At 40.7% G+C, this 20116-nt stretch overlaps 1 protein-coding gene across 2 annotated transcripts in view; it reads right to left on the bottom strand.

Moving 5' to 3' along the window:
* Positions 1-822: 822 nt before the first annotated feature.
* The window catches only part of STON2 (stonin 2), an 83276-nt gene continuing 63982 nt past the window's right edge, over positions 823-20116 (bottom strand). For both annotated transcript variants that reach the window (XM_075030037.1, XM_075030036.1), the window contains 3 exons: positions 10382-12217; positions 6490-6692; positions 823-5362 (listed from right to left, as the gene is read on the bottom strand). In XM_075030037.1, coding sequence (XP_074886138.1) covers positions 5279-5362; positions 6490-6692; positions 10382-12217 — 2123 coding nt within the window. In that variant the 3' untranslated portion in view covers positions 823-5278. The remainder of the gene's footprint in view (positions 5363-6489; positions 6693-10381; positions 12218-20116) is intronic.

The following is a 20116-nucleotide window of genomic DNA, read 5'->3' as shown; positions in this document are numbered from 1 at the left end:
CTTTCTATTTAACTTTCCTTCTTTCTTCTGGCTGATCTGATTTACTCTTGAATAATGAACATGTGTACCTGTGTGCCTCCATTTTCTTATACTGTAAAATGACTGACTTACTGTCAGTTGTACTGAGGCATACTGTGGAGAATGTGCTGAGCTCAGAGCAATAATCTGAGTAGCCCTTATGATGCATATCTGATTTTCTTTGGTCAATGAGACTGCCCAGCTCTTCAGTCTGATTCAGGGAGTGCTTTTGAGAAAAACAGCAGACTGCAACTTGTCTCAGTGACTGTGAGAGAAGTGGAAAGATGTATGAAATGATACGCAGCTTACTCAAGTTTGAAAGAACACAGAGAACCATAGCAGAGGACTCTAAATAGTTTAGACCTTATCCTTACACTTGCTTTGTTAACAGATGTTCTGATCACGGGAAGGCACTGTCCTTACATGTACTCCTGGCTTTAGTGGTCAGAGAACAGACATAGAAGAGACCCACTGAGCAGAGGCTTCAATTCCCAATTACTTTGTTTCAGGATGGCTTCATTCAAATAGTGGATCCTCTTCTATATTGTGTCAGCATTGCTCCACACATCTGCTATGTGGCTCAAGCTCTAGGCCTGCTCCATTTCCTTTGCAGTGTATTGTTCAGTCTGGATGATCAAATGAAATAATCTCTTTACTGTATGTAGTCCCATTACTTCTAATTTATGTCCTTTTTTACACTATTCAAAACATTCCCTTTTCCTCTTCTGAACTCAATATTTCTTACTTATCAGAATAATATACACATACACATACAACTTCAATTTCACAGTGAAAAGGTGGGTATGCTGTTTCATCTTAACATTTATTTTTTCACATAGTTCAAACAAAACATGACACCCCATTTCAACTGATAAAATAAAAAGAAAAAAAATAAACCACTTCTACAAAGTTAGCCAGTGTATAGACTTTCTTATTTTACAAAACAAAAAGGTAGGAACATGTTACAAAATAATCATCAAACCAATCGATGTCAATAGTGCAAAGAATGAATTGCAAGTATAGGAGAGAGAGGGCGGGTGGGTAGGATGCATGGGAGGGTGGATGGATGGATGTGTGGGTGGCTGAATAAAGGGTGGCTGAATAAAACAGGAAGGCTAGGAGCAGCTACGCCTGTTATCACACAAAATTTTGTATCTCAGACAACTCATGATGTAGATTTAACTTTAGTGGCAGAAGAGGGTAAATGCCTCATCCATAAGTGATCTCTGTGTGCTGCAAATTCTTGTGCTGGCCAGTTCTGGAAATGAATACAGCTATAAACACGAACAGTTAAGAGTCACTGAAAGGAATTTTTCACCCTCTGGAACAGAGGTGACCTATCAAGGGCTTGATTAGTTTGTGTGGATTGAAGGGCCAAGGAAATTACTGAGAATTTTATGCAAGCAACAGAGTAAGTACCTCCAGGCTGAACTTTGTACACCTATCCTCTTGCTTTCATGCTCTTCTGCATGAAATTGCTCTCTATCCTGGGAGGTGGATGATCAAAAGGGAGTTTTAACAGCTACTAAGTCATGTGGGCAGGTAGCTTGGATGTCCTGTCAAGTAAATACGTCAGCCAGCAACCCACGAGAAAAGGTAAATTATTTCTGCAGTGTTTCTTATGATACTGCTACAATGAAAAACCTAAAATCTGTGTCCTTCATAGTATGACTAAATTTGACTCTAAATAAAATTGAAGGACAAAAATAACATCAGTCAGTTACAGTACTTCTTAGCTGAATTTGCCCATTTTCCTTCTCTAGCAGTGTCCATAGTTAATAAATGTAAGAGGCATTCACTAAAATAAGCTTAGCTGCCCAGAGATGTTCATCTTTACTCCTTGTCATCAAAGACTGTTTATTTTTCTAGGCAAAATTCCTGCAATACCTCAAGTCCTACCAAGTACAAAAATGGAACAAAGCCATAATGACAAATAGAAAGAAGGCTGAAAGTGGGAATAGCTTCAAGGAGTAAATGTATGCTTACCTTGAAGGCACATTTCCTGCACGGAGTATTTGAGTACTACAAAGCTTTCAAATGAACCAAAGGACAGTGATTATATCTTTCTCAAAAGGAGTATTAAACTGAAACTATTCAAAGACATTTTCCCCCAAGATTAAAAAAAAAAAACAAACCCCCACTACAGGCATAGCTTGTATCTAAATAATTTCTGCTACTCTAAAACTGACAAACCTCTGAGCTCCTTTCCTCTCACTCCCATCAACAGTCTGTCCAAATTACTACTGTAGCCCTATGGATGAAGAGTATATGGTTCATGTACGTAAAGTTTATACATGACAATATCTAACACTGAAAAACTGGCACTGTTTAATTAAGCAAGAACAATGGAAGCCTCAAAAAGGGCACTTAGGATCCCAGTGTCCAAATGCTCGGTGCTCGTAATGGCACTGGACTGAAAAAAGAATTCAGTGGTGACACCTGGTGATACCAACGCTAGATTTTCTAAAGATTTTGGTTGTTAGTGCTCCTTTGAAAAATCAGACTACTCACTCTAGTGCTTCAACAGGAAACAAGATCTTTTGAAACTCTGGCCGAGGTATTAATCCCAAACTCTTGAAAATTCAGTGGCAGGTACATCAGATAAATACTCTCCAGAGATCAGAATGGATTAAAACAGCTTTTTTAGAAACCAGAACACTTTTCCAGTTTTGCCTGCGTAACTCCATGAGGATTGGAAGAGATACTTCTGTTGTACAACTAACTACATAAGAGAGATCAGAGTCAGGCCCATACTCTTTCTTTCATTCCGTAACTTTGACTTAAAAAAAAGAATCAGTGATGAAGAGGTAGAGGAATTAAGTAAATCCAGAAACCTCCAATATGTTCATCTTTCAAGTTTTGGGGCATGAAATATTCTGTAGCTGGACTATGATAGAGACTGAATAGTTTAAGAATTCAACAGAGATGGAAAAAGATATTCCTCTGATTTTCTCCCCTCTAAGCAGTACAACATAATTTTATTTGCTATTACTTATTTGTGTTTTCAAGGGCTGGGGGGCTATGGGCAAAAATTCAGACATTGAGCCTGCAGATCAGTGTAGGAAATCTCCCGAATGTTTCTTTCACAAAACATTCTCAACCTTCCTCAGCAACATCTCAGCACTTGTTCAGCTTGGTCTTGTTGGATTTCTTGCTGGTCCTTTTCAGAAACTGTGTACTAGGAGCTGCAGTGAAAAACAGGAAAAACACCCGGAAGTTCTTTGAATGCCTTTAAAAAGAAGAGTGAATTTTGTAGTGAGGAGCTGCAACTCATCACAGCCAGCGTGTAACAGAGCTGCGAATCAGTCACAAATTCAGCCCCATGCTCTCAGATATTTCACAACCTACAAAGTTATCATTTAATAAATAATAATTCTTTATCAGTACTTCATCAGTAATTTTAATCCACTGATCTCAAAATGCTTCATAAAAGTTAACAGCATTCTTCCATTTACAGAGAGATGTTGCACATGCTTAGTTAGTACTAACTGGTGTGGTCCGGGGAGCACCCTGGGCTTCAGTAGGACCACCTGCAATAGCGTATTACATGCTTATTAAGAAGTCCTAGAAGGACTGAGACTTTACGTATTTACAGCAGTGTACCTGTATAAATATGTATCACTAGGTTGACGTAGGCCTGAAATTTAGGTGCATATAAAAAGGCATTTATAAGTTCCCTATAATTTGTTTTAAATTCTACCACTACCAGTTTTAAACTCAATGTAATTAATCTCGTGTTTTATTTGGGATTTTAACATTGTAGTGATTTTTCTAGGAGTCACAGTGAAAGCAGTAAATAGAGAGTGTATTAATTTTCTGTAATATGAAATGTAAAATAAATTTATAAATGTATAAAAAAGCTTTCATTTTAATTCATTATGATTTTAAATTACATTACCAAGGCTTTCCAAATGTGTGATTTTAAAGTCAGCAGTAACATTTTAAAAGATAAATGATTTAATAAATTACTTTTTTTACATTTAAAATTACCTCGAGACAAAATATTACGCAAGCCATAGAAACAACTACAAAAAAATGGGTACTTTGAACACTGTTTTCTCTGAAAATATGTATGAATGAGTGATTTTTGCCTTCTGCATTTTTATTTAGAAAGAAATTTTAAGACTTGCTGTTTCTTTCAGCGAAGTGGAGATAAAAGAATCTTCATGATGGAAGCTTGTTGTTAATTTTTGAAAAGAGATTTTGGGTCCCAGTTAGTGGGGGTTTTAAAAAGATACAAGTTACTTATATTCTAGGTTCAAGATAGAACGTGAAAGTAATATTGTGCTGGACAGATTTCCAAGAATTTTCAGGAAGGCAAACAACATTGTCTGTTAAAGTAATCACATTCTGACGTTTTCAAAAACCACCCACCTTACCCATCCAAGAAAACATCTTAAAAAAACCAAACCCCAAACCAAACCCCAATGTTTTTCCCTTAAATATCTTTCTAGGCAGGAATGATCTAATCTTAGCAAAGTCCCTCACTAGCAGCCATAACCATGTTCAGTCAAGATAACAGAACAGCCCAGACTAACAAAAATTTTAAGAAATTGCAGAGACTTTCTTGTAACTTGGGCAGAGCACATGAAAATGTGCACAATGACATGTTGTCGTTCAGGGGATGACACAGGAAGGGGTGAATAGAAGAACAGCTACACGATTAGCTGTCCTGTCTGTAGTTCATCTGCTTGACCATTTATTGTGTTTAAGATGCAGTTTGTTGATTCTCCAGAATGATGTTCAGGGTTTTCACTCTGTTGACTGCTTCAGAAATGAGATTTTATATCGTTTTTCACTGGGTTTTATTTGGCAATTCAGAAGGAAGTGAATCTGCCAATGACCAAACCAACAGGCATACAAAAAAACATGCTTAATGTCGGAGGACAAGATTGTTAGTGAGATAAAGGCTGCTTTCTGATTTGGCTGTGATGGTGACCAGACCATACTTCAATGTAGAGCCTAGATGGTGAAGAGGCAGAAAAGGCAAGCTTGACTGTAATACGAGTCATTTAGTCTATACCCCAACTGTACTTAAATTGTTCCAGCAAAGGCCCATGGGTCTGCTCCAAAAAACCACTGATGAGCTTCTTCTCAAAGTATGGATCATCACAAAGAAAAATAATAATACTCTTCAGAGCATTATTTTAAAAGTAACACTCCATACTTCTTAAAAGAAAAATACCAAAACCCTGCAAATCCTTTCTTCCAGGTCTGTTATTTTGACCATCCCTCTTGGGACTTGCAGACTGATCTTCCTTCACTGCGTAGCACATTCATTGACATTTGCAGTATCTTCTTCCCTCAGATCCTCATTCAAGCTTTTTTTCTGCTCTATTTCGACCTGGCAGAGGAAAAAGAGGGAGAACATTTGTAATGAGAAAGGAAAACAAAAGGTTCAAAAATCTTCCTTAGTGGTGGTTTGTGTCCTGCTTAGGTGAAGAAACTCTTGATAAACTGAGAAGGTTGTGAAGAGAAATAGACTGAGGAGGGAAAGCTGGATTTTATTTACTGTAAGTGTTTTCAGTCTAATCCAAACAGTTTTACGATTCAACAGTGTCATGACATCATTCCCAGAAGAGATAATATCATGCAGAGAACCAGTCTCACATGATTTTATATTCATTACCATCCCCAGCTGTACTTTGAATCCAAATCCAGAACCAAATCTGCAGAGGATAGGTGCGTTCCAAAGTGACAGCAGAAGACAGCCTCAATTTTAAACTCTGCAAAGACTGATGTATAAAGCGAAGAGATTCATTTTAAAATGCACATCTACATTTGTGTTCTAAATTTCAACACCTCCGAAAAATCAGGGATAATCCAATGTTTAAGTCTTAAAAGGGATACTTAGGAAGATCAAATACCATCTCCCGGGAATTTAAGAGACTACTAAAAATGTAATTCCAATTACCATTAAAAATATTTGCCATAAGAATCTTTTCAGTATCTCTCATCATTGCTCTTAAAGAAGGCAGGTAGGATGCCAATTTCTCTGCTGAGTGATCAGCTAACATGCAAATTTTGGCATACTGATATTCTTGGCAGGTATATATGTAGTGCATTTTCCCATCTGCTCCTCTCCTTAGGGCAGGCAGGAAGAAGAAATATTTAAGCAGAGAAATAATGTGGTCCTTTTGTCTGCTCTAGCACTCCCACTGTAGCTGCTACAAAGAGCAGCAAATCTCCCTGTTCACACTCTCAACGTATCAGCTAATGCCCAGTAACTGGCTGTGTAGATGCTCTTCCACAAAGCAACTGCAAGCAAGTTTATTCCATCTTCGCTGAGGGATAATCCACTGCTTGTTTGCCGTGAATCAATAGGCTGCACATGGGTAGCTAATGCACAGAGCCTGGCTTGTGCCAAATTCCCACCTCATCTGCTCATGGTATTTTATTTGTCTGCCCACACTTTTCAAGACAATGAAGTATGCAAAGTAACCATGGTGATTGCCACATGCTCAGTTTTACCTTGTAACTGTAGTGTGCTGAATAGTTGACCCACTTCCTCACATCAGTCTTGTCCTCAACAGAGATGGACCGAACAGTGGCTTTGGATGCAGAAGTGGTGGGCATGTCAAATTCCACATCTACATAGCGGATAAAACTGGAAGGCACTTCCCGGTCAGAGCCAAGCTCTAGGTGACAGAAGAAGCAGTGAGGATGGCCAGAAGCTGGAAAAAGACAGCAAACAGACATGCAAGTTGTGTTGGATGGATCAGAAAACACATCTAGGAGGAAGCAACATCACAAAACTGCAAGAAACTGGGAATCTGCCTGGGTGAACTAGTTTGTAGCACTTGACAGTATCTTACCTGTTTCAATGCTGTTGGAGTTCCCAGAGGAATTAAACAAACTGCAAAAAGGACTGCCAATCACTTGAGTTTGCTTTCAGTGGGTGAAAATACAAGATGAGCTACTAAGATTTCATTCTGACAATCAAGGATCTGATAATATAATTCATATATACGCATGGGTTACCATGATTGGAGGGAATCTGTTCCAAACGACTCTGATGTCTTAACATGTTTGGATTAAAGGATTTGATTTACTTCAGAAAGTATAGCAGGCAGCACGCCTGGGATCCACAGCCAAAGTAGAGCAAAGTTCAAATATCCAGATCCAAGGCTCTGCATAGAGGCCACATCCCTGCTTTGCTGGAAGAGCGTTTTCCCACGATCGAAGACCGGGTGGAGGTTTTCCTAATATTCTGCTAGTGGATTAAAAAAAAACCCCAAACACGTGGAGCCCAGCCAGCTGCAACTGAAGCTCTGCAGAGCCTGCAAATAGGCTTTCTTTATCAACTGCTTTGATCAGAATAATTGTGAATATCAGAAGGGCAATAAAGTTTAACAAGCTATTTTGGAAAGGATTTCAGCAATGTGCTCAGTAGAATCCAGTCCATAGTTTTTTCTTAGGTCAAATCATAGTCAGAGTACACACAGTCCTTCATTTGTCATACGCTTTTCAATATCCAGTCATAAGCAGACGCTTTGCCTACAAAATAATACAGAGAGTGCTGATAACAAGTTCCTATAGTGAGAGTGCAAAGGGTCCCATCCCATTAGAAAGCACAAAAAGAAAACATTTGGATAAGACAGCGAAGCTGCTGAAATAATTCTTCACAATTTGTGTGCTAGGATACTACAACCTGAATGCAAGCAGCGAGCTTCGGGAGGGACCGGCTCTCCTCCCTTGCGAGACCGCGGTACTGGCTGTCAGGGCAGACCACAGGCAGGGCTGATGGTGTCACACACCTCACGTCTATACAGAGCCTGCGCCAGTCTGCATTCAGGGAATAGAGTTAAGCACAAGAGGTCCAAGTGGCTATCTGGAGACCCAGACCCCTGGAGTTCCTGGGGTCGCGTTTGCAAGGGACTGATCTGTCAGAGCACACGTGGATGATCGAAGGGTCCCATAGTGTGTGCCTATGTACGTGCTCCTTTGATAGGCACGCAGGTCTGGCAGGCAGGCACGTGTGCTGGAGGGAGTCGTGGAATGCACATGCCCCAGGTTGTGTGGACAGGTTGTGTGACTCTGGAGGCAGGGTGGAGCTGGAGACTGTGGCCGCCTGCAGCATTTCCCACCAGATGCAGTGCGATGCCACTACCTCTCTCCTGCTCTGGAGCTGCAGGCACCAGAGCAGTTCACTAGCAGAGCAGACCAGACATTTACAGAGGATGCAGAGCGCTCTTAGGGGTGAGCTGCAGGGGCTACAGTAAGAAAGCATGAAGTGTGAGTCAAGGCAGTATTTTTATACTTAGTGCTTGAGAACTGCATCATTTATAGGGACTCCTGCAAATAGGTGGAGGTGAGTTATTATATGACTTGTGGGTAGGGCTGGATACAGCCAAGCATGCAGAAGGTTGGGAGTAGACCACACATCAGTATCACGTGCTCAGAAATGTATGTGGTCCATCAGGAAAATCTAAGAAGGAGGGGGGATCAAGGCTTTTGAGTACCTTTATATCCCTCTTTGTTTGCCATATACTTTGAGGAGGGAAAACCATGGGATGAGTACTGTCAAGAAAGGTAAATAGTCCCTGAGAGGCAAGGTCAGATTTAAACTACACTTGGTCAGTCCTGTCATCACTTTGGGATTCCCTCCTTCTCACATACCTCAAGTGTCCTGGCCAAGACAGTGCTTGCAAGGCCCTTCCTTTCCCTGAAATTACATCTGACCTGACCGGAGGGCTGAGGACACTCTTCCTCTCAGGATGTAAACAAATACCCTGCATTCTGCACAGTGACACTGACTGATAGATGCCCTGTGGCAGGGCTCCAACAGCAACACTGAGTCTGTGATGCATCTCCTCCTGACACAGGGTATATATAATAAAGCCTTACACTGGGATAGATGAGATCAAGGAAACAAGAGACATAGATCAACATCTCCCTCAAACTAGTGATGGGTAAGGGAGCATCACTCACAGGAGGCAGTAGAGCCAGGAGTTCTGCCTCTTCTCCTGGTTTGCTACCGGCATGTTCTGTGATTGTGTTAAGTCTGGGGGCTTTTGTTTCCCCAGCTGTAAAGTCTATACTGTATACTGAGATCTTTGGAGACAAGATGCCACAGAAGGCCCAATTTCACAGCATCTCATTTCCAGAGCTCATGCAGATGGCATAGTGAGATTTTCCTCACAAGCATGTTATTGCTCATAAACAGCCTGAGGTTAATTTTTCATTGCGATACTTCTCTTGAGTTCCCGAGCTCTCTCTTCCTATGCCCCGCACTACAGAAAACATGGAGCCTTTGCTTTTATCAGTAATATCCCTCTAAATACACCTATGGTGTAAGCTGGCATCTTTGGGCCGAAAAGTGATCCAAAAGATTAGAAGACTGATCACTGTTTTGCTGACACTATAGCTCAAACTCAGGAAAAACATATGTCCTTAGAAAGTGCCAAATCTGGTACAATACTGAACTTGCCTTCAGGGAACACTGAATACAGAAACCCTCCCAGTCACCCAGCTGCATTACTACAGCATTAATAATAAAAAGTCCATCTTGTTTGTAAAAAGCTAGTCTAGATCACAGAAATCAAGAAGTAGAATTCACTATGAATAAAAAGAAACCTGAGCTGTCTAGCCTTACTGCACACCATGGAGGAAAGACAGGAGGTGGAATGACTGGCAGCGATGGCCAAAGGGAACACTAGCTTGCCCATATAATTTGAATGTTTAATTATGAACATGTTACTATAAATACAAAGATTTGTGGGTTTTATGCTGGTATTCTCTCTTCAGGTTTAAGCTGTATTTACCTGTCTGCACTGATTACAGAAACATAGCCACAAACTGGTGTTTGGAAATCTCTTTTTTTTGATGTTTGCACAGTATCTGTCTTCTGTCCTCTTACAATCCTCATTCCAGATACTTTATAGGCATTAGTTGTGGTATATGCGTTGAAATATATAGCACTGGCCCAGTATGCTTGGCAATGCATGGAAAAGAAATTACATGTGCTGGAACTACAGCAATTTTTCTGGTCCTGTCATTCAGCCCTGTAGCATAGTATCTTGCCTTTGCAAGTTACCTGAAAAAGCCCTGCTTCCAATAACAGTGCTTAGCACACAGAGATGTTTGATGCCGAAGTCCCATAGTATACTCATAGAAGCAGAGACAGAAGGCGTATTTTTGCAACTGGAAAACCTAAACCTGTTTTTATCATTAGCAATGTTTGTAGTATATGTAAAACTACTGCAATGAAGGGTCAGATAAATGCTTCATGCAACTAACTGATTTCCTTTGGTATACTACAGGGGATGATCTATCCCTCACCATGTAAAGCTAGTATTCCCTATCTTCCAAAATATATAACTCCTTCTAGTTTACTCCTGCAGCAATGGTATGAACCACTCACCTGAGTTTTTGTCAGGCAGTCGGTTTATCCTCCATACGATGGAATTAAAGGCATGCTCATACTTGGCAGTTCCCAAAGTTACTCTCATTACTGGCTCAGAACCAGACAGACTGGTTGATCCAAAAGTGGCCCCCTTGTTCACCTTGGCTTTCAAAGATTTCTCCCCCAGGACACTCTCCCTGCGGAAGTTCTTCACCCACTCGTTTGGCACTGGGTAGCGGATCATCACGTTTTCACAAGGGACCTGAGTTAAAGGGTCACGGTTGGAAGAGAACCCAGTGGACATCATCAGCCAGCTCTGTACCTCCACCTCAGCACCATTGATGCTGGCAGCTGTCCTCAGAGTAAAAGGCAAAGTTTTCTCAGCAAAGACAGTTCTGAATCGCATCAGTTCAAACCGGCAGGCATCCAAGGGGTTGAACAGGATAATACGGGAGTTATTAAACATATCCTCATCCACACATGAATGGAACCGACAGCTGTATAACTTAATCCACTTAGTGGTAGTAGTGGGCATAATATCCTGCCTTGCAACTATTTCATTCCCTTTGATCAGGATATCATTAAGGCCCAGTCTGCATTCTGCCAGGCCAGAAAGAAAGCTGAGAACATAGATATGGGTCAGCACACTGTGCTGGAGAATCACACTGTCTCCTTTGGCCAAGATGCCATGAAACTCATCCCTAACATCAATGGTGATTTCTTCTTCTTGATAGTTTAGTCCCACTGTGCTCAGATCTGTTGATGAGGCTGGCAAGTTCATCAGTGTGTCTTGCACAGCACTGATGAAGCTAAGGAAGTCTTCATAATCTGTAGTCCCAAGCTTGATAATTTGCTCTCTCTCTGCTGTGTGAGCAATGGCTGGCTTAGGCTGATACTTCTTTTTCTCCTTGTAGGTTGTGCGGTCCAACCGCACGCTGTGTATCCTTCCATTCTCATCATAGTTCTGGAGTTTGCGCTCTGAAATCTCATGATTGATTTCAAGTTTGAATTCCCGGAAAGGTTTCTCCAGTCCTTTTTCATAAAAAAGCTGTATACATCCACTGTCAGTCAGCTTGACATATATTGGTCCCCAGTGCCTGGATGACATAATATTCTTCTTCTCTGGGATCCTGAGCATCATTGGCCATCCATCCTTTGGCTGAGCAGGTGCTAGGTTAAATAAGGCTGCCTCCAGATCATATGGCATCATGGGGTCATCATCAGGCAAGGTAGGGCTGCTCACATGATCTGGGTCTCCAATCTGAAGTTGCTTGAGCTGCTCTACTGCATCTGTGTGGGTTACACTTTTGTTTGCCTCGTGGAAGCTGATGGTATCAGGCTCTTGATGGAGAATAATGAGAGAGTCTCTTTGGCTTTTGCCTGGAGCACTGGAGACAGAAGAGCTTTTGGAACGCCTGTCTCGCTCCTCAAAGAATGAGCTGAACGGATTGATGGGTGAGGGTTGGACATCTCGCAGAGATTCATCCAGGAAGGGATTAGTAGCACTCCACGGTGGTGTTTCAACAGAAGGCAACTTGGTTAAGGAGGAGAGATCTAGTTTTTGAATTTTGGAGAGGTCCCCCAATGTGCTTTTAGGACGTTCTCTTTTCTTAAAGGATGTAGTGAGGTTAAAGTTAACGTCTGGAGTCTGTGTTTCTGCAGGTGGGGTGTCTGTTTTCAAAGGAGAAAGGTTCTGCGGTGAAAAACTGACTTCATTGTCATCAAAAGTCACCCAACTGGGAAAGCGAACTGTGGTTGGGGTAGATGAATGCCCATTCATGGAGGTGTTGTTCAGCTGCCAGTTGACAGCCTCCATATCTATCTCTTCATCTTCCTGGAGAGATGAGGAATTGTCTTTAAAAAAAGAGGGGAGGGGAGGAAATTTCAGCTAATTATTCTGAAGTTACCTAGTTCTCTCAGCAAAAAGAAAACCACAGTCTGCACAAAAGTTTGCATGCTCAAGGAAGGCCTATTGATATGCTGGGCAAGAAAGATAGTCAAAAGACTTGGCTGAAATGCTGAAGAGTCTGGCAAGAATTAATGAAGAAATAGACAGCTGAACACAGAAAAGGAATGCAAGAACAAATACAAAAGGAATGACAGCAATGATTTTATTGCTCTCCTTCCAACATAATGACCTAAAAAAGAAACTTATCCCACATGTTGTAGTGATTTTTTGAAACTTCCCTCTCTAAACTTTCAGGCTGCATTTCTTCTCTCCACTTATCTTCTGTCATTTGCATGTTTTGTTCCCTTTCACTCTTGTTCTCATTTTTTCCCTTTTTGTCCCCGTACCCTGCTCTAGAGAAGAATCCAGTAGGGAGAGGGAGTGAACATTGAGGAAGAGTACTTCTCCACTCTGTCCCCACATACTTGTCTGTGCATCTGCTGTTACCACAAAAGCACATGGGGATATGGTGAAGGCACTACAAAAAGTGCCTAGGTGGCACTTTTGCCCAGGATGTGTTCAGCAAAGAGACTCTTTGGCTTACCCAGTGGGAAAGAGTCTTCCAGTCCGTGGAAGTCTCTGAAATATCTCTCAGAGAAGCTGTGATCTAGGGATATATGTTAGGATAAGGAAAAACACATTTTTGACTTGTATTGTGGAAGCGGTCCTCATCCTCTGTCAGGACACGGCACCTTTGACTGCTATTTTCCTAGCCTCAGGCTCTGCCAAGACACTTCCCAGAAGCCTGCACCATACTGTGCTATTTCAATCCCAGCTCTTTCTGGAGAAGATAGCTGCAGTGGTAATAAGGTGTTTTCCAAAATGAGTGTAAATTCTCAGAGTTCAGAAATTAAAGGGTTTTCTTCCCATTTTCTTCCCACTGGGCTAATGAATCAGAGTGCTCCTCAAAATGAGCAGCCAGCATGAAATTATAGTCTGTGGCTGCACCACGGGTTTGCTCTACACATGATACAGCAGTGCTAGCATTTGTGCCTTTTGCTTCTGGTAGATATATAGATCCCATGTTTCACACAAGTCACTGTTCTTCAGAAAAATAAGCACTTTGGTATGGCTATACACTTGTGATTTGAGCATATTTTACAATATTAACAACAACAAACTATTTAAATCATTATTTAAATTGCCACCAGTTCCCCCAAAAGATGAGCTTGTTTCCATTCTCCCTCAACCATGATAGACAATTTGAATTTTTATTCCAGTTACCATTACAACTACCTGAAAGGAGGTTGTAGTGAGGTGGGTACTGGTCTCTTCTATCAAGTAACTAGTGATAGGATGAGAGGAAATGGCCTCAAGTTGTGCCAGGGGAGGTTTAGATTGGATATTAGAAAAAATTTCTCTACTGAGAAGGGTTGTCAGGCATTGGAACAGGCTGCCCAGGAAAGTGGTTGAGTCACCATCCCTGGAGGTGTTCAAAAAACACATAGACGTGGCAATTCAGGACATGGTTTAGTGGGCATGGTTGGTGTTGGGTTGAGAGTTGGACTCGATGATCTTAAAGGCCTTTTCCAACCTAAATGATACTATGATTCTATGATTTAAAGTATGAAACAGGGAATATACATGTTAGCCAAAGTCCTGCCATTAGCTTCTTATAATGCCTTGGATAACTTGATTTTCTGGGCCCTTCATCCCAGCTGTATGGAAGTTCACCCAACCTTTTGATCTAAGGACAAAACACACCATGCAAGTTCTAAGGGTTATTATAATTGAGAATTATATATGAAGCAGAATGATACCAACTTGTTTTTCAAGCCACAATAATAACAAAGCAATAACAAGAACAGATAGCTTTTACACACTATCCATGCATTTCAAAGTGTATTTGAAAAGAAGTGGCACTATCTCAATTTCTTAGATTTTCTTCTCTACCCTGCCATTTCACTTCCAGGTTTGCCTCTCTGTAGTCCCTGCTACTGGTTGCACCACTGGGTACAGTGGTAGGTCCTTTACCTGTTAAGTTTTGCTGTAAGACTATAAATAGATTTGCGGGGGAAAAAACCAACAAGCCAACTGATTATCATCCACAACCACACCTTAAGTGAGAAAGTGATAAAAATACCACCAAGAATAATCTGACATTGTTCTGATCCTCAGGTTCACACCAATACCTTCTACGTTGTCTCATGCATTTCCAGTACTTTGGTCAGCAAGCATGTAGTTCTTTAAAGCAAAGCAAAGGCAATGAAAAGATGTGGTAAGAATCTCCGTTTTTATGGTATTTCTGGGAAAACATTCCCTATTTCTTTTAGGACTTCTAAAAGGCCTATGTTTATAAGATCAGGATTTCTTAAGAGCGGACCACCTCTTCCTGCAATTACAATTTTCCCCTTTACTGTACCTTAGCTTTAGAATTGCAGAAACCAAATGTGATTCCACAAATAAAGTATTAACACTTCTGGTAAGTTTGAGAGAGGCAGGTGAGAAGACCTCGAGAATCCATGCGAAAAACACACAGAAATCACCTGAAAAATTTCTTTCTAAACTGAACGAGTTCTATAAAATTAATTCCTTTTTTGATCCAGATGCCCAGAAATACAGCAGAAGCATTAAGAGAAGATGGTTTCATATATATAATTATTTGTGTAATTTTATTTTCTAGAAAAAATCAACAAACTGTTATTTGATTTGATATGTGGAAATGTCAAATCTGGGAAGTGAAATAATCTCTCTTACCCAAACCAAAATCAAAAGTACATTCTTCTGCTGCCAAAGAACCACAGGGTTGGGTTTACAAATATTTGAAGAATACAGAGGTGGTTCTAGAAAAGACAGGTTTTTAGCTTTGTCTGTAAAAGAATGACTAATAGCAGGGAGGATAAAAATAACAATATGCTAATGCAGCTCAGATTCCAAAGAAAGTTCCTGAGAACTAGATGAAATAGTGTGTCTATCCCAAGAGAAGTATTGGAGTCTCTGCTGCAAAGGCAAATACAGCATGGTGAAAAATCTTGACATTGCTAGAGGATGGCTTAGACAATTACTTCAGATTTTTTCCTTCCTGACTTCGGATGAGTTCCTGAATGTGGGTGAAAAAGTTTAAAATGTGAATGTCCTTCAATTTGGCAGCACCCCAGTAGGTCTGGGAGAGGATACTTAAGAAAGGGATGCCCTACATGAACTTCTTGCTTTCATAACTGTTTTCAAAATTCCTTCCTACAAAATAAACCAAGATGATAGCTTTCTGATGGGGTGCTGTCCTGGTTTCAGCTGGGATAGAGTTAATTTGCTTCCTAGTAGCTGGTACAGTGTTGTGTTTTGGATTTAGTATGAGAAGAATGTTGATAACACACTGATGTTTTCAGTTGTTGCTAAGTAGTGTTTAGACTAAGTTAAGGATTCTTCAGCTTCTGATGCCCAGCCAGCAAGAAGGCTGGAGGGGCACAAGAAGTTGGGAGGGGACACAGCCAGGGCACCTGACCCAAACTGGCCAACGGGGTATTCCATACCATGGGACGTCATGTCCCGTATATAAACAGGGCGGAGTTGGCCAAGGGGGGTGGATCGCTGCTTGGGAACTAACTGGGCATCTGTTGGCGAGTGGTGCTTAGTTGCTGGCTGGGGTTAAACCCCGACAGGTGCAGACAGTCTTCAACCCAGAGTGACTCCTGACTGAGAAAGACTAGATCTGCGTAAAAAAAAGGAAGAAGTGATCAAAACAAAGTACTTGTTTTTTCCTTCTTGACTGACTGATCTTGCTTTCCTAAGCAAATGACTCTGATAGGTGTTTACTTTGCAAAATTAAAACATCTTTTAATTGTCTGACCCTGCCAGATTCCAACCTGACTGACTGCTCCAGCCACCTACAAAACACCGCAGCAGACTTACCAAGGAGGTGACTGGGACAGTAGCTCTGTCTCCTTTCGCAGTGACACCAGCAACACGTGAGCTCTGGGGCAAGCAGCCCAGGCTGCCCACACAATTATGAATCTCTACGTTCATTCCCCCACGTAAGTAGTGTCTGCAACCAGCACTGGCCGTACCTTACTACATACATGCCTGAACATCATTACCAAGCCATTAAATAATTTTGAAACTTAAGTCCCCAGTGAACAATAATATGCCAACCTGCATCGCAAGGGTTTTTTTCGTCCACAGGCCTCTTAATGGTTTGTTGACTTTGCAAGTGTTCAGTAATAAAATGGTTAATCATTTCAGTATGATAAACTGGAAAACAGCATTGTTATAATGGATGTAGAACATCTCACTGTGATTGGCTTCTTGTGACTCACTACAAGGAAAGAAGGTTTTGGTTCTCTTTATTGTATCATCTTTTCATTTTTCTATTTAAAATATTTTGGCCAAAACTACCAGGTAGTATCATGTTACTTATGCCTGGAGGAAAGGCAGCCATCCAGCTGCTAGAGGACATTGACGCTGCAAACTGTTCATGACCAAAGCTGTGCCACAGAAGTAGGAAGAAGTTCTGAAAGTGTTACACACCTTTCAAAAAGAAAGGCAGATAATGACTTTAAGAAATGGATCTGAGCAAAAGCCTGGATTTTCAAATTTCTGAGTCTATTTTGCCACTTGAGAGAAATTAGCTCAGAGCTTCATGGCATGACTGTTTCTGCTACCTGACTATATTAATTTACATTTAATTCAGATAGCTCTACTTCACACTTCAGTCTGTAGTACAGGCATACCCCTAACAGGGTCACACCTTCCAACAGGGTACTCACTTCCCTGATGTGGCCAACACCAGTCCCTCAGACAAAGCCAGCATTGCTGAGTTTTCCGCTGGCATAGCTGGATCTATTCTAGGACTCTTGCTGGGAAAGTAGTCTACATAAAGTCCAGCAGACATTGATACGCAGGCCAGTATTACTTCAGAATTGGCCTTTAAAGATCAGCCAGGTCAGGAGGATGCCAGTTACAAAACCTGTAGTGTCTCTATATAAGCAATGATAGAAAAGCAGAAAGCACAGATACAATCTGGGAGAAATCATGGACTAGGTTGTCGTGCAGTTATCTCTCCATGACAAAGGTTATACTTTCACATACTTTCTATGACATCTGTATCTAGTCATTTCCTTGCATTTCTTTTCCATACCCAAGTCACAACAACTGTGTCTCTATACATTTTTTTGGTGCTCTGTTGTGTTTCTGATCCTCCCAAGACAGATAGCATAATTTAAAGTGAGCTATCACCCCGAAGTGATACAACTGGACTCTTATTTCCAGCCTTGCCACTGACCTGCTATGTGGCTCTGGGAAAATGCTTCATTACTGTCGCATCACATCGCAGATTCTGGTTCCCTTCCCACTTTTTGTAATTTTTGACTATAAGAGTGTTAAATGTGGAACAGCGATTGTTCCTCTGTACTACAGTATCCAGCACATTTCTAGGACTCTCACAGAACACAGTGAAAGTGTGCAAACATCACAGAGTTGATGAGATTATAGGTTATAAACCTATAAACTGACTCAATGAATATTTCTGTTACATCTATGCACTTGTGAAGAGTTTCAAGTTTAGTACAAGCTATGAAGCCAGGCCTGTTTTTGTAAGCTTTCCTGTTTATCACAGCTCCGTTAATGGTGGAAGGTCAAATCTGTTACTGCTGCAGACACCAGCATAACTTTCTTTAGCTAAATAAAGCTACAGTAGAAAAGTGCCATGGACATCAGTTGCAAGAATCTGCAACTCAAAGCACAGAAGACTTCTTGTCAATGGGAAGTTACTACCTGCTTATTTTGCACAGACAATATCCTTGTGAGGATAGCAGTTACCATCTCCATATGTTTCCTGGGTACCCATGCTATCAACCAGCGTATGGTAACATTAAGGGAGTAGCTAGAAATGTCCTCTCCCAATCTGCAGAACACTTTCTTCCCATAAGCTTCAGAATAGACCTTGGAGACAGAAGAAAAGGCAATCACCTTGCCTCCTTGCAAGAGGACCATGGGGAGGGGCTGGAAACCCCCAAAGCCCTTGATCACCAACACCTGACAAGCTGGCACATAGATTTGTAGGCATTACTGCAGATTTTGAGTGTCTCTGCAAGATCTGATGTGTGGAAGAGACGACTGCTCACACATTCCTTGCCCTCTACTCCTGCTGCTGAACACACCACATAGAAAAATTTAAGAGCAATGTAGTTCTCCAGCGTGTTGAACTGTTAATACAAAAGTTATGGTTTTAACGTCATACATTATGGCACAGCTAAGAGACATTTCAAAATCATCTAGACTAAGTAACCAGCAGGAGAAGGTGCAAGATGAAAGACTGAAGCCACAGACCTGATCTCTATGGTTCCCTTTCTTATTCCTCCGTCAGGGCTTCTCAGATCATGTTGAATGGATTCATCCTTAGAGAACTTTTCAGTTCATCATACTCTGTCATATTCTATCATTACCTCTCTTTGAACTTGGGTGTCTAAATTTAGTCCATGTAAATCAGTGGCCTGACTAAACCTAGTGTAGTTTTATCCCAAATTTGCGGTACTACATAGTCTGTTCCCAGCAGTGGGTTAATGACTACTTAAATATGATGCCTGTTGCTTGGTTAAGTATTGCAAATTCATCACAAGTCCCAAAAGAAGTTTAATTGTCAAAAGAAGTTAAATCATCTGAAGTTACAAAGAAGTTATATCACAGAGCTTCCAGCTCTATTTAAAACACAATGAATTTCATCAATGTTCAATTAATTTATCCCCATGAGTCTCTAATCTTTATAAGAACTGCTATATTTCATTTTAAATGTAAGCCATCATGCAGATACTAAACTGAAAATGAAATACAAGCAAATTATGACTCAGCCTCTCACAGCTAGATCGCAGCAGCCCTCATACTGCAAGAAAACTGTTGAAAAGGACTGTCCTCCATGTACTATCTTAAAGGATCCTAGAAGTTTTTGTGGACTTTGTTCGTTGATGTTTTGACATTTTATTATTATTCTATATCTACACAAACATATGTATTTACGGGAAGGTAGGACTACCGCATTTCAGGCATTTGTGCTTACTGTTCTTCATTGTCCTGAATTATTTGCCTTCTGTCTCCTTCAGTCATGCTGCCTCTTGCAGCTTGGAGAGGGAGAGAACATCTTCCCAACAACCCAGCCTGATGTAACCATTAAGAAACTGATATCAGACTACCCATAAGAACAGTGGTAGTTGCAGCTGGAAGTCTCATTGCAACCAGCTATGTATGATGCTATTTGAGTGCCTTTTTTTGTCTCACCTGTTTTCCTGTCCTCTATCTTTATTCAACTGGAGAAACTAATTAAATGAAGACTGAAATTCAATCAGAGCCTTGTCATTATTCCTTGAGTAAAGAAAATGTTCAAGATAACAAAATTAATTTGCAACTTAGAACTTTCCTGCATTATTTCATTTAAAAATACTCAATATTTTTATTGTGTTATGTTTATTGAGTAGTTAAAATTCTGGCTTATGAAAAAAACCATTTCAGATGTGGTATGGAATAACTGAAACAATATTTCAGCAACTCATAATCTATGTACAGTTAACTCCCCTTTTCCTTGTACAGATCTCAGCTATGCTGTCTGCTCTCAGCTGTAACTATAGTTTTGTAAAAGTTTCTCACATGTTCTGCAGTCTGCACTGTGCAGTAGGCTAGGCAATCAGAATGGATCTGGCTAGCAAAACCAAGCATCTGTAACACTCCTTGTGTAATTAGATTCCTACTGCAGATATCCATATTCAGAAAATGTGCTTTCCAAACATACTGCTTAGGTTTTTGTCTGTAAACACTTAGAAGTTGCTGTGCTAATACTCTTAGAATTACAGTCAAGAACAAACATACAATGAAAAATCACC

This window comes from Buteo buteo, chromosome 6 (genome assembly GCF_964188355.1).
Source record: "Buteo buteo chromosome 6, bButBut1.hap1.1, whole genome shotgun sequence".
NCBI lineage: Eukaryota > Metazoa > Chordata > Aves > Accipitriformes > Accipitridae > Buteo > Buteo buteo.
The sequence above is the reverse complement of the archived record's forward strand: the minus strand, read 5'-3'. Positions and strand labels throughout refer to the sequence as shown.